The 12,228-nt window shown below is 57.1% G+C and overlaps 1 protein-coding gene across 4 annotated transcripts; it reads right to left on the bottom strand.

Moving 5' to 3' along the window:
* Positions 1-869: 869 nt before the first annotated feature.
* Positions 870-12,163, bottom strand: PRKCSH (PRKCSH beta subunit of glucosidase II). Of its 4 annotated transcripts, none has more exons than XM_045192496.2 (18): positions 12,006-12,163; positions 11,506-11,657; positions 11,178-11,294; positions 10,557-10,652; positions 10,402-10,459; positions 9,213-9,330; positions 7,625-7,754; positions 5,175-5,259; positions 4,302-4,380; positions 3,497-3,583; positions 3,070-3,246; positions 2,902-2,998; positions 2,380-2,449; positions 2,035-2,124; positions 1,791-1,865; positions 1,603-1,702; positions 1,339-1,515; positions 870-1,203 (listed from the first exon to the last, which is right to left on the bottom strand). In XM_045192496.2, exons 1-17 carry the CDS (start codon positions 12,146-12,148, stop codon positions 1,369-1,371), a joined length of 1,821 nt encoding a protein of 606 aa, XP_045048431.2. In that variant the 5' UTR covers positions 12,149-12,163; the 3' UTR covers positions 870-1,203; positions 1,339-1,368. The 4 variants fall into 4 exon arrangements, with proteins under 4 accessions (XP_045048431.2, XP_024412841.3, XP_045048432.2 ...); XM_024557073.3 differs by having other exon boundaries at positions 3,091-3,246; XM_045192497.2 differs by lacking the exon at positions 3,497-3,583.
* Between the last annotated feature and the right edge of the window lie 65 nt (positions 12,164-12,228).

The following is a 12,228-nucleotide window of genomic DNA, read 5'->3' as shown; positions in this document are numbered from 1 at the left end:
AATAAGGGCTGGGTTTGACCCCCACCCTGGGGGGCTGGGTTCTGGAGAGGGTACCTCCCCAACCCACCCCCCCTACACCGAGGCCTAGGCCCCTGCTACCCCCGAGACTGGGAGGGCACTTCTTTTTCTAAAACACAGAACTCAGCCCAGCCAGCCAGGCCTCCTACCAGGAGGCCAGCCCAGGAGAGGGGACCTGGGGTCTTCCGTGTCCCTGGAAGACAGGGGCAGGGCCCATGGGGAGGAGGCTCAGCCCCTCAAGCCCTCCCTTCATCATCCTGTTATTTATTCGGAAGGTTTCACATCACGACAGAGTCCATATGTTGGAGATGATAAAGAACTGCAAAAAAAGAAAAAGGAAAAAAAAAAAAGGACAAAAAACCCCCCAGAACCCAACAAGAACACTTTGCGTTGCGTTTAGACTATTTATTACCGGATTACAGGCCTGGCCGCGGTAACAGACTTTTACATGGAATTGTTTAATTATTTGTACTTTTCATGCCAGAAAATAAAAGTTCAGAATCTTATGGCCACAGTTGGGTGTCTGCACCGGTGGGCAGGGAACGCTGGAGTGTGTGCCATCCGCCCTGGCTGTGTGGCCTTGCTCAGGCCGCTGTCTTCTGGGCCCGGGTCTCAAGCTCCTTGGCCTACCCACAACACAGTTGGGACTCAGGGATGGGTGGGAGACTTTCTTTGCGCCCAACTTTTCGGGCTGTGGGCATCTCAGGTGTTCATCTCACATGTGATGAGGCCTCACCTGGGGAGCCAGCCTAATGGCAAAGGAGGCAAGCCCAGCATCTGCAGGCAGCTCTTGCTCCTGCATTCTGCCCTATGCCCACCCTTGGCCCAAGCAAAAGCAAGACAGACACAGATGGGTTGGGGGTGTCATTTATTGTTTCTAGGTCACAGTCAATTCACCATCCCCACCAGCAAGAGAGGCATATGCCCTGGGTGGGGGCCAGGTGGGACAGGCAGTGAGCCACTAGGCTCGGGGCCTGGGGAGGGCGCACTCCTTCAGTCTATCTTTGGGGGCCACTGAGGCTTTGGAAATGGCTCTGCCCCACCTGACCCCCTGAGAACAGGGCAGGGGGCCCCTCATGGTTCCTGCCTGTGGGGAGGGCAAGGAGACTCGGAGGGCCAGGCCTTCATCCAGACTGTGGGGCAGGTAGGCAGCACCACTGGGAGCTGGTTCCACGTCTTGAGGTTCTGGGGCCGGTGAACAACCCAACAAGAAAGACAGACAAAGGGACACAGGTGAGGAGAGGCGGTGCCAACCTAGACCTGTTACTTAGACACCAGTGCACTCCAGTCCAGGCAGCAGAGACCCACTTCCCTGCCCACCTATGCTGGGTAGGGCTCGGGCTCGTGGGGCTAGAGCTCATCGTGCTCGCCGTCTGCAAGTGGTTCGGGGGGTGGCTCTGGGCAGGCGGCAGGTGTCATCAGCTCCATGAGGTACTCGCAACGGCTGGGCTCTGTGGTGCTGGTCACCACAGTCTCCTTCCCGCACAGCAGGCGCACCTGGGGAGGGTGGGTGGGCAGGTGGGGGCTCAGGTGGGCTTAGCCAGGCGTGGGTCCCCCACCCGGCTTCCCGCCCTGTCCACTCACTGTGGTGGAGCGGTTTGGGCCCTGCCAACAGCCAGTGCCCTGTTCATACTTCATGGCGCTGAACTTGTCATGTTCAGGGCCGGCCCACGAGCCCCAGGTGCTATATATAGGAGAAAGGGGTGCTGAGGGTGGGCTGATTGGGGGATTGGGGGTACCAAGGAGACGGGGGCTAGCCTAAGCCCACTCACCCGAGGTTGGTGGGGGAGCCGCCAAGCTTGGGTTTCTGTGAGACAAGCTTGAAGGGACAGAGCCGGTAGACGTACCTGTCATAGGATGGGGCTGGTGGGTAGGGTGCACACCAGCCCCTCAAAACTACAGACTGCCCCTAAGGCTGCCGCCCTCATTCCCCTGTGACCTTGCTCAGGCTCAGACCCTCCAAGTTCACCCGGCCTGTCCGCCCACCCTTGGGGCAGGGAAAGCGGGGGAACGCACTCATTGGTGGTGAGCTCATAGCACTGGCTGTACAGATAAGCAAACTCCCCATTTGGGCCGAAGTCAAAGGAAATCTCCTGCTCCAGGTTCCTGCAAGGGAAGGCCAAGTGGTGAAGGGACAGCCTAGCTGGCACAGACTGACTTAGGACAATGCTGGAAGTCCTGGTGATTAATGAAGGGCCACCTGGGGGCTGGTCTCCAGCTCCCTGCCACTTGGGACCCTCCCCTCAGGAGCCACTGCTGAGCCTTGGTAGCAGTGGTTGCCTGGACAACTCCCTATTACCACCACCTCTTGGGGAGCTCAGCTGCGGGGCAGGTGGAGACTCCACCCTGCTATGGCCATACCTGATGGACTCCTCCATGTCCCTCAAGGACCGTTCGACCTCCTCAAACTTGTTGCGGGCCTCCTGGGCGGCTGGTGGGGGCAAAGTGGGGGACAAAGTCAGAGGCACCATTATCTAAATTCAGAAGAATGGGAAGGAGGGCCTGGACTCATCCGCTCCACGCCCCCCAGGATTGCTCTGGGTAGGAATGCGCCACAGAAGGCCCTGGGGGTGTTGCCAGCCACAGACCCCACCCCACTGCCCAAGCTCTTGGCTCCCAAGGGATCAGGGCCCTGGGCCCTGTGGCGCCACTCGCTCCCTGCCCGAGAGGGTGGCACAAACAAGCAGCAGCCAGTAAGAAGCCAGATGGGCCCACAGGGCTGGTGGGGTGGTACTGGCCCCCACAGGCCCCAGACACCCACTCCAGGATACCCCCAGCCCCTCTGGCTTACTGGGGGATCAGGGGGGTGCTGGTTCTTGGGCACCCACAGGGGCAGGTAAGGGCACGGCTCCCTCCCTCCCAGGCCCCCCAGTGAGCACTTGCCATCAATGAAGGCCTGCGTCTGTTCATCATAGGGTGGCATTTCGTCCTCCTTGGTGGGGCTGGCCGGCTTGGGGGGGGTGAGTGGGGGCGGGGCCTCCTGGGGAAATGGACAAAGTCAGCAAATGGCCCTGCTCCCAGTCCAAAACCCCCTTCTCCCCCCACACACACCTGGGGTTGTTCCCCCTGCACCTGGAAATCCTCCTCCTCCTCTTCCTCTTCCTCCTCTGTCTCCCCTTCTTCCTCTTCTTCCTCCACAGACTGTGAGGGTTGGGGAACCAGGGGCTGCTCCTCCTTGGGCTCCGTCAGGTCAGGTACAGAAGGCACTGGCGGGCTGGTGGGCAGCACCTGGAGGGGTGCAGGGTGCTTGGTGCTGTGGACTGGGGGTCCACTTTCCAACCACATGGGCAGCCTCAGTGCCTCCACCCCTTCCTTCTAAGGGACCTGGAGGGAGGGACAGACAGCTGGGAGGGGGCTGGGATGGCCCAGCTGGCCAAGGTGGCGTGGTGCCAGAACTGGAGGCAGTTCCTTTGTGAGCCATGGGGCAGGGCAGGTGGGGGGAGAGGGAGGACTGCATCCCCGCCCCTCCACCACTGACCTCAGACTGGTACTTGTCCCTGATGGCAGCCCAAACTCGGTCATGGAAGGAGGCAGCATTCATCTGTGTGTCTCCCCCGAGCAGCGTCTATGTGCGTGTGTTGGGGTAGTGTCAAGACAGGGGGCTCCAGGTGCCCCTCCTGTGCCCCAGCCACATGTCAGGAGGAGCCTCAGGTTACAGCGCCAAGGGTGGGCGAGAAGACAGCCAAGGCCTGGCCTGGGCCAGGAGGAGTGAGGTGCAGCAGCCAGAAGGGGGCAGCACAGGCCAGCAGGAAAGAGGAACCCCTCCCCAGTGGGATGGCAGGTGCCTCCTGGAGAGACCAGGGACAGTGGGAAGGAGACAGGGAAGAGCAAGAGCACCAGAAATCATCAGGTCCTCAGAGGGAAAGGCAGAGGCAGAGGAGGGTCGGGAAGGGACCCAGCAGGGGACAGTGACGGACAGACTAAAGAGGAGCAGGGTCCAGCCTATGCAGAGAGGCAAACGCACAAACATGAGGAGTGCAAGTTGGGTACACACACTCGTGGCAGCCAGTGGGGGCGTGTGAGTGGGAAACCTGGCTCTGTCCCAACCAGACACCCTGTGGCACCCGCATGACCCCGCCAGGTTCTAAAGGGCAGGGAGAAGTGACGCTGGGTGGCTGCCCTCTTGGCTCACTAGGCGAGACCAGGCGCCCCAGTAGCCCTGGCCTGGGGCCAGAGGGGAGCTTTCCATGGGAGTGGCCCAGCTTGTCCCCGGGCCCCTGGCCCTAAAGTCTCCTGGGGCAGTCTCCTCTAGGAATACAAAGCCAAGAGGCAGCACGGGATACCTGGGCTTCCCCTTCTGACAGCGCCCCGTCCCCATCTGTGTCCAGCTCCGGGTGGGTCTGCAGCTCAGCCACTGACACTCTGCAGGGGCGCAGGTGGAGATCGACAGGGGTGAGCAGCAGGTACGAGGTGAGCTCTAGAGTTGGGGCCCCTTCCAGCCCCCAACCCTGGGAAGAATAGGTACTGGCTACAACCCAGTCCCCTGCCTCCTGTCCCTTCCTTAAGTCTCCACAACACTGAAGGGGCTCAGAGGAGAGACAGAGACAGGAGTGGGACTAGGAGACACATGGACTCCATGTCCACCAAGACCCTGTGCCCCTGAGCCATCGGCAGCATCCACTTCCTTTCACTCTCAGAACCCCACACTCCCAAGCTGCCCTCTGCCTTGTGCCCTCCACCCAGAGGAGCCCATACCCACAGTGGCCTGCGCACCACATCCTGTCCCCTACCCATCACCACTGCCAACCAGGGAACAGCCCACCCTGCCCATTCTGCTCCCTTGGTCCTTGTGAAACCCCCTGCTCCTGACTACTGAGGTGCCTGCCCACCCTCCACTGAGCCGTTTGCTTGGGGTCAGCCAGCAAGTGTAGCAGCAGCGGCACCGCTGGGATTCTGGCTTTGACCACAGGGCAGGCTTGCAAAGAGTAATGGTCCCCTCACTCAGCTCCTTGGGAGGTCAGTTTTCCTCATTTCCTCCACAATCGCCTGCCTGTTCTGACCCATTTTACACACAACTAGAGGCTCATCCAGAGAGAGTCAAGGACCAGCTCAGGCCCCAGGGCAAGGAGGTAGGAGGCGGGGAGGCTGGTTTCCAAAGGCAGGTGGGAGAGGGGGACCCCAGGCCCGGGCAGGGCAGACAGCCTGGGCACACTCACACCCCGTCCATGTTGTCATCCAGTTCCTGGAAGGCGCTGGCCGCCAGCTCCTGCTCTCGCTGGGCCTTGGAGGCAGCCTGCTGCTCTGTGGAGGGGCCACTCTGTCACCCTCCACTCTGCCCTCCAGCTCCCCCCACCCTGAAACCTGCCCTCTGCCAACACTGTATGCTGAGCCCTGTGTTGGGCGGTGAGGCCCTGAGTCAGGCCACTGTTGGGGGCAGTCGAGGACAGCCCTGGGACTTTGATCTGAGTGAGGGCTGGCAGAGACCACAAGAGGGGCGGGTGGGGGCCCATGCCTTAGGTTTACTATGTCTGGGAGGCCCCCACGAGAAGAGGCCCAAGCACCCCACCTGGTTCACTCTCCAACATGAAGGAGGTTGGGGGAAGTGGGGCCTGGGGTCCCTGGGGGACATCTAGGGGCAGTCACATTCAGGTACAACTGGACTTGTGCATGGGAACCAAAGGCAGCCAGAGGTCAGGGTCCCAGCCCAGAAGAGGCACCAGGGTCTTGTGCCCACTGAGCAGGAGGAGAGTGTGCGCCACGAGGAAAACAGAATCCTGGAGCAGTGGCTTCCATGAAGGAGGCAGAGAGAAAGTTCACACTTAAGAAACAGGAAATTCGAGCCTCAGAAACCAGGACAAAGAGTAAAGGAAGCCAGGTTCAATCAGGACAAAAACAGAGAAAGAGGCAAACCAGCTGCACAGCATTTGAGGGGGAGGCTAAGTGTGGGGACAGCTGTTTGGGCAGTAGGGGTCTGAGCGGATTTCTAAGTAGAGGGAAGGTGTCAAAGAGGACCACCCAGGAGGAGGAGATAACTGAAGGCCTGGGGTCTCCAAAGCCTTCAGTTATCTCTCTGTGTTGTGTAGGTGTGGCGGGGGAGGAGGGACAGGGAGCAGGGGAGGGAAATGGCCTCCGCTGAGGAGAGAAGGAAGGGGGATCCCTGCAGGTACCTCCACTCAATGAGCCACTGCGATTCTGGACAGGGAGCCTCTCTGTAATCAGCTCCTCCCTGGTTTCCTGGCTCCCATTCCTCCTCTGCTCAGAATCCTCTATGGCTCCCCTCTCACTTGGGGTAAAAGCTCAAGTCCTCCCCATGGTCCCTAACACCCTGTATGGCCTGCCCTTCAGTCCCTACCCTCGTCTCTCCTCCACTGCCCTCTCTCCCTCCCTCCAGCCACACCGCCACCTTGCTGCTCCCTCTGTAGGCGAGGGCTCTGTCCATCGTGTTCAGGGCTGTATTGATGGCACCTGCGGTAGGCCTGGCACACAGCAGCCACTCAGCAAACACTTGTTGGATAAACTACTGAATTATTGATTACAAGAAATCAGGGCAGAGAGAGAGAGGGAAGGAAAAATGCAGTAGATGCCCAGAGAGATGGAACTGGGGCCACACAGCTCCTGGTTACCAGTCATAAGAACAGCTGGAGCCACACGTCCAAATCCTTACAGCAATGCTTTGTCCTTTAACTAGTCTGGAGTGGAGGGTTTCTGTCCCGCCTCCCCCTTCTGTCCTGCTGCCATAGTGTGGCCCCTACAGAGCACACTGAGAACGAAGACCAAGGCTTCCAAGTTCCCATCACAGTGGCACAACATGCCAATAGCAAGGAAATGCTGAGCACAGCATAAAAAATCATAAAACCAAGGCAGGCCTGACTGGTGTGGCTCAGTTGGTTGAGTGTCGTCCTGCAAAGCAAAATTTTGCTGGTTTGATTCCCAGTCAGGGCACATGCCTGGGTTATGGCCTGTTCCTGGTCAGGGTGCATGCAAGAGGCGACCAACTGATATTTCTCTCACACATCAGTGTTTCTCTCCCTCCCTCCCCCTCTCAAAATAAATGAAAAAAAAATCTTTAAAAAAACAAACAACAATAACAACAAAAAAAACCCAAGGCAGTAGGAATTGCCAGGGCAAAGGGACACCTGGGAAGGTAAGAGATGCAGAAGCTCATTTTGCCTTAAAGGATTTGCCAATCCTGGCAAAACTGGATGTTTTGATGAGAACTTGTGGGGCCAAGGAGACAAAAGTCAAAGTCCAAGGTTGGGGGGCATAAGAGCAGACCCCCCCCTCAAGTAACTACACTGTGACCCCACGGGGCTACCCCCTCAGGGGGAAGAGGCTGGACTGGAAACCGCCCAGCCTGCGCTCCGATCTCAGCTCAAACCTGAATTTGGATTCGGGGATCTCTGAATGTTAGTATTCCCACAAGGCTGGCAGAAGGAAAAGCCCTTCCTATCTAGAGAAGTACCTCTCATCCTAGGCTGCAAATTACTCCTGTAAATGACTGTCAAATACAATGACCAACACAGAGTCAAGGACAACTAGGCACGCAGGGAACTGAGGCACCCTGATCAAAAAACTCAGCAGACAAAACAAACAGATGATGAACAAGTCTCCTGGGCCAGGACCCAGCCACGAGTCCAGGGCAAGTCATGGCCACCCTGCGACATACCTTCCCACAGCTTCTGATGCCGGTCTTTGGCCTCCTTTTCTGGCTTCTCAGCCTCCTCCTTCACTATCCGCAGCACCTCCACCTGGTCCTCCAGGGACTTCTTTCCGGCCTGTAGCTCAGTGAGCTTTTGCTGGGTGGGCAGAAGGCAAGCAGCCAACTTTCCTTCTGTTCTACCTTCTTCCTCATGGGCTGCCACCTCCCTGCCTCTACTCCACAGGGCACCATAGGATCTTTCCAAAACTCACAGCTCGCTGGGCCCCACCCCGACCCCCAACCTTGCTGTGGGTCCCTGCAGCCCACTGAAGAGAAACCCAAACACCTTAATGTGGTCCCAGGGCCCTGTGTGACCTTGGTGCCCCTCTGGCCCCACCTGCCCCATTGCTATTTTAAACTCTAGGACCCAGCTGCCCTAACAACATTCGGACCCCCTAACGCTCTCTGCCTCCAGTTCTTCACGCATGCTTTCCTTCTGTCTGGAATACTCTGCCTGGCCATCTCTGAATTACTCCACAGATTCAGCTTCAAGGCCTCCTCCTCCAGGAAGCCTTCCCATTTCCTGCCCCCAAGACCAGCAGAAGGAGGGGAACCAGGCAAGAATATCCTCTATGCCAAGACATCATGGGCATTATTTTGTCTGTCCCTCCTACCAGGCAATGCACCCTTGAGGCAGTTCCTGGTGTGCTTCCAGCCTCATGGCCGGGACATGGCACATCCTAGGCCTCTGTGGATATTTCAAGAAGGAATGAGTATGCTGGGCAGGCTCCAGCCTAGGAATGGGGTCCTAAGCTGTAGGGTCTTAGCCCGAGTGCCCACAGGATCACTTTCCTCCCAAGAACTTGCATGACACCTCAGCCTGGCCTGCTGCTAGGATCCTCCCAACTCCCCAGAAGGGCAAAGGTCACTTGGAGATACCCTCACCACATAGCTCCCCCACTATCCCACTATCCCCTGAACTCAGGAAGGAGCTCACTGCCCCATGAATTTGGGAGGGACCTCACTAGCCAGGCCACAGGGATGGGAGAAAAAGACCTGGAACCTTCCCTAGGCCGAGAAACAGAGCTGGAAGCCTTGCTCAGTGGGTCGAGCAGAAGCCCAGGAGCAGTGTTGAGGACTGTGACCCAACGAATAGCCAAGGGGTGATAGGCAAGGGAGGGAGACACACACTGGGGGGTTCACCCTCCTGTGGCTCCCAAAGCACCCACCCTTATTGAACTAACTCAGCTGCCGCTGACTGACACGATCCTGAGTCCTCCCCCAGTCACACAGTCATCAGCCCCATTTACAGATGACCAAACCACAGACCTGGGACGCAGGGCGGCATCCCTCCTGTTCTAGGAGGCAGCAGAGCTCCCCCAAGCCCACTTCAGCCTGCCACCTAATGCTCTAGTCAACGCTGTGCTGACCACTTGGTAACAGCTTACCCAATGACTAAATGCTAAGAGGACAAATGAGTAAACCAAGGCGTAGGCAGTAACTGGCCCTAGGCATCCACTTGTAGGGAGATGTCAACCCCACCCGGCCTTGCCCGCCCATGTCTCTGGGCCACAGGGCCCAAAATGTCCTGTGTCAGCCCCACAAGGCTACTCACCTGCTTCTCCTCCCGGGCCTTCTTCCAGTCCTCAATAAGGATCTTCTTCAGGCGGAACCCCTCACGGGTAACCTCTGCCATCTGCTGCAATGTCTCCCTCTCCTTGCGGCCCTTCTCTCTGGGGTGAGGGAACACACAGGCACCACCAGGGGGCATTTAGGACCCATCAGATCTGCCTCCTCCAAAAGGGCTCAACCCCACCTGCAGCCCCTACATTGGGAAAAATAAGAGCAAACCCTCCTCCTCTACCACCCCAGGCTCTCTTGGCCTCAGAGCCCCTGTAAAGAGAGATAGTAAGCAGTTCACCCACCCTCAGGGTCAGGAGTGGGACTAAGGAGTGCTGAGATATGGAGCTGGAAGTTGGCTAAGAATAAGGAGAGGAAAGCACAGCTGTCACAGACTCCTGGACAATCTGGCTAGTAAGTGTGTTGTGCATGATCAATCCTCTCCTTGAAGGAAAGATCTTCAGCCCTGGCTGGTGTGGCTCAGTGGATTGAGTGCTGACCTGAGAACCAAAGGGTCGCTGGTTTGATTCCTAGTCAGGGCACATGCCAGGGTTGTGGGCCAGGTCCCCAATTGGGGGCGCATGAGGCAACCACACATTGATGTTTCTTCCCTCTCCTCTCTCCCTTCCCCTCTGTCTAAAAATAAATAAAATCTTATTTAAAAAAATAAATGAAAGATCTTTAATCAGGACAGCTTACATAAATATCAGGACTTTTGATTTTGTTGGAAAACACATCAGGCCCTGTCACCTGTTGTCAACTGAACAGGAATCAAGGGCAGCTGTCCCTTTAGGTCCCACAACCCCCTTCACTCCCTAATGCCTTATACTCAGCCTGCTTCTGCTGTTTAGATCACCTGCCTGTGGACATTTCAGTTTTCAGGTCCTGCTCCACCGTGCAGCAATTAAAAGCATGGAGTCTCGAGTTAGACTGAGTCCCCGCTCTGCTATCTACTAGCTACATGACCCTGAGGAAGTCATTCTTTCTAAACTCGAGCTTCCCTAACTGTTGAACACACAAATGATTGCACCTGCTTCCCGGCCAGAGGAAAAACTGGTGGTAGAGCCTTCACAAGCCACCTGGCACAGAGTGAGTGCTCCATACTCAAAAGCAGAAAAGAGAGGCGGCCTGATTCACCAGGCAGGGCAAGGAAAGGTCCTAAGGGGTGGGTGGAACCCACGTACTTGCAAGTGTTCTCACAGACGATCCCACTATTGTACTCATCCGTCCCGTCGCAGCAGTCTGAGGGCAGAGGCAAGGGCACCATCAGACCCAGCAGTGTCTCCTTCCTCCTTCCACCCACCACCTCCTCCCCCAAATCCAATGGGATCTCATTTACCACACACTCCGTCGTTGACCCATCTGGAGGAGATATACAAGGGCTTATAGCCAGTATTGGTGCAGTGAAAGCTGCCATTAGGACAGGCAGCCGTGCCTGTGGGAAGAAAAAAGAGGGTTTTCAGAGTGTGCTCATGGCCTTACCCATCACATCCACCCAGACAGAACCCCCGACACACATGCACAGAGAGCACAAGACAAGCAGAACCACCACCGCTGAGTAAGGGAAAGAGACGGCTGCACACTCAGGGCCTGAAACAAAACTCTCTAGTGCTCCCTTCCTGACCCTCCTCCAGAACAGTGCCACCAACTCCTCCCTCCCTCGCCTTCACCTCTGTTTGCCCTTAGTTCCCACTCTCTCTCCCACCTCTGAATGCTTACATGTGCTGGGCTCTCCATTTGCAGCACCCTTCAAGATGCAGCTGAGACCACACCTCCTGATCCCCAGGCTGGGTGGGGGCCTCTCTCCTCACCAAACGCATGACCACTTGCTTCTGTGCCTGCTTTCCCCACTCAATCAACAGGGAGCAGGACTGGGTCTGTCTTAATTACCACAAAGGACCTGGCATTGACCAGGTGCTCACTAAATGTATGATGGATGAATGAATGGAGAAAAACTCACCTGGCTCATCCGAGCCATCCTTGCAGTCACAGTAGTCATCGTTGACCTGATCGAAAGGGATGGTGGTAGAACCATCCAGACAAGTGAAAGGCTTGGACTCATCGTAGAAATGATGGTCTGGGGAGGTGGGCAAGAGAATCAGCCCAGGGCAGGAAGAGGCTGTCTCAACCTAATGGCACCTCTGCTTCCTCCCACTGGCTGAGCGCTGCCACCTTCCCTACCCAGAGTCGGGGAAACTGAGGCCAGAAGCTATAAATGCCTAGCCAAGGAATCAAAGTAGACCCCTTCTACACCCCACCCACCTACCCACATCCAGAGACAGACTCACTGGTGAGAGGGACGCCCCGGGGCCGCTTGACCTCCACGGACCAGCACACGGGGAACAGCAGCAGCAACAGTAACATCTTGGCAGATGATCGGAGGCCGGAAACCGGCTCTATGGAGGAAGCAGGCGACGGGAAGATGCGCTGTGCCCCAACGCTGCAAGAAAGGGGCGGCTGGTCAGTGGCAGAGGGCTACTTCCAGCCAAAGGAAAGCGCCTCTTCCTCCAGCCAATTGGATTCCTCCACCGCTTCCGGGCAATGGAGGGTCATAGGGGTATATATCGGAAGATCTCTCTCCAACCCTGCCCAGTGGAAGGGTCTCACTTTGCTCATATCAGTGGTGGAGATCTCAAAACCTCCGCTCCCTATGCGGGGGATTGTGAACTATCCAATTCCCGCCAATACGCCGAGCCGGTTAACAGCCTCCCCCACTCCCGACGCACACTCTCAAGATTACCCCAAAAGAAAATTGGGGTGCCCTCCCGCCCGCTAGTTCATCACTTACACGAGGCAGGGGCAAAGGTCAATCAATATCCACCGCGCCCCCCTAACCCAGCAGCCAACTGTTCTTCCGGCAGAAAAAAAGGCGGAAGTATGTGTTATATCCGGCACACGCTGTGCACCAAAACGGCAGTTCAGGGACACCATGTTGGGAGTGGCCAATGGGGTGCCGGAACATGGACGGCCATCTTGGCTAGGACGCTGAAGCCTTACAGGAAATATTTCTG

Source organism: Desmodus rotundus, chromosome 9 (assembly GCF_022682495.2).
Source record: "Desmodus rotundus isolate HL8 chromosome 9, HLdesRot8A.1, whole genome shotgun sequence".
Classification (NCBI taxonomy): domain Eukaryota; kingdom Metazoa; phylum Chordata; class Mammalia; order Chiroptera; family Phyllostomidae; genus Desmodus; species Desmodus rotundus.
The sequence above is the reverse complement of the archived record's forward strand: the minus strand, read 5'-3'. Positions and strand labels throughout refer to the sequence as shown.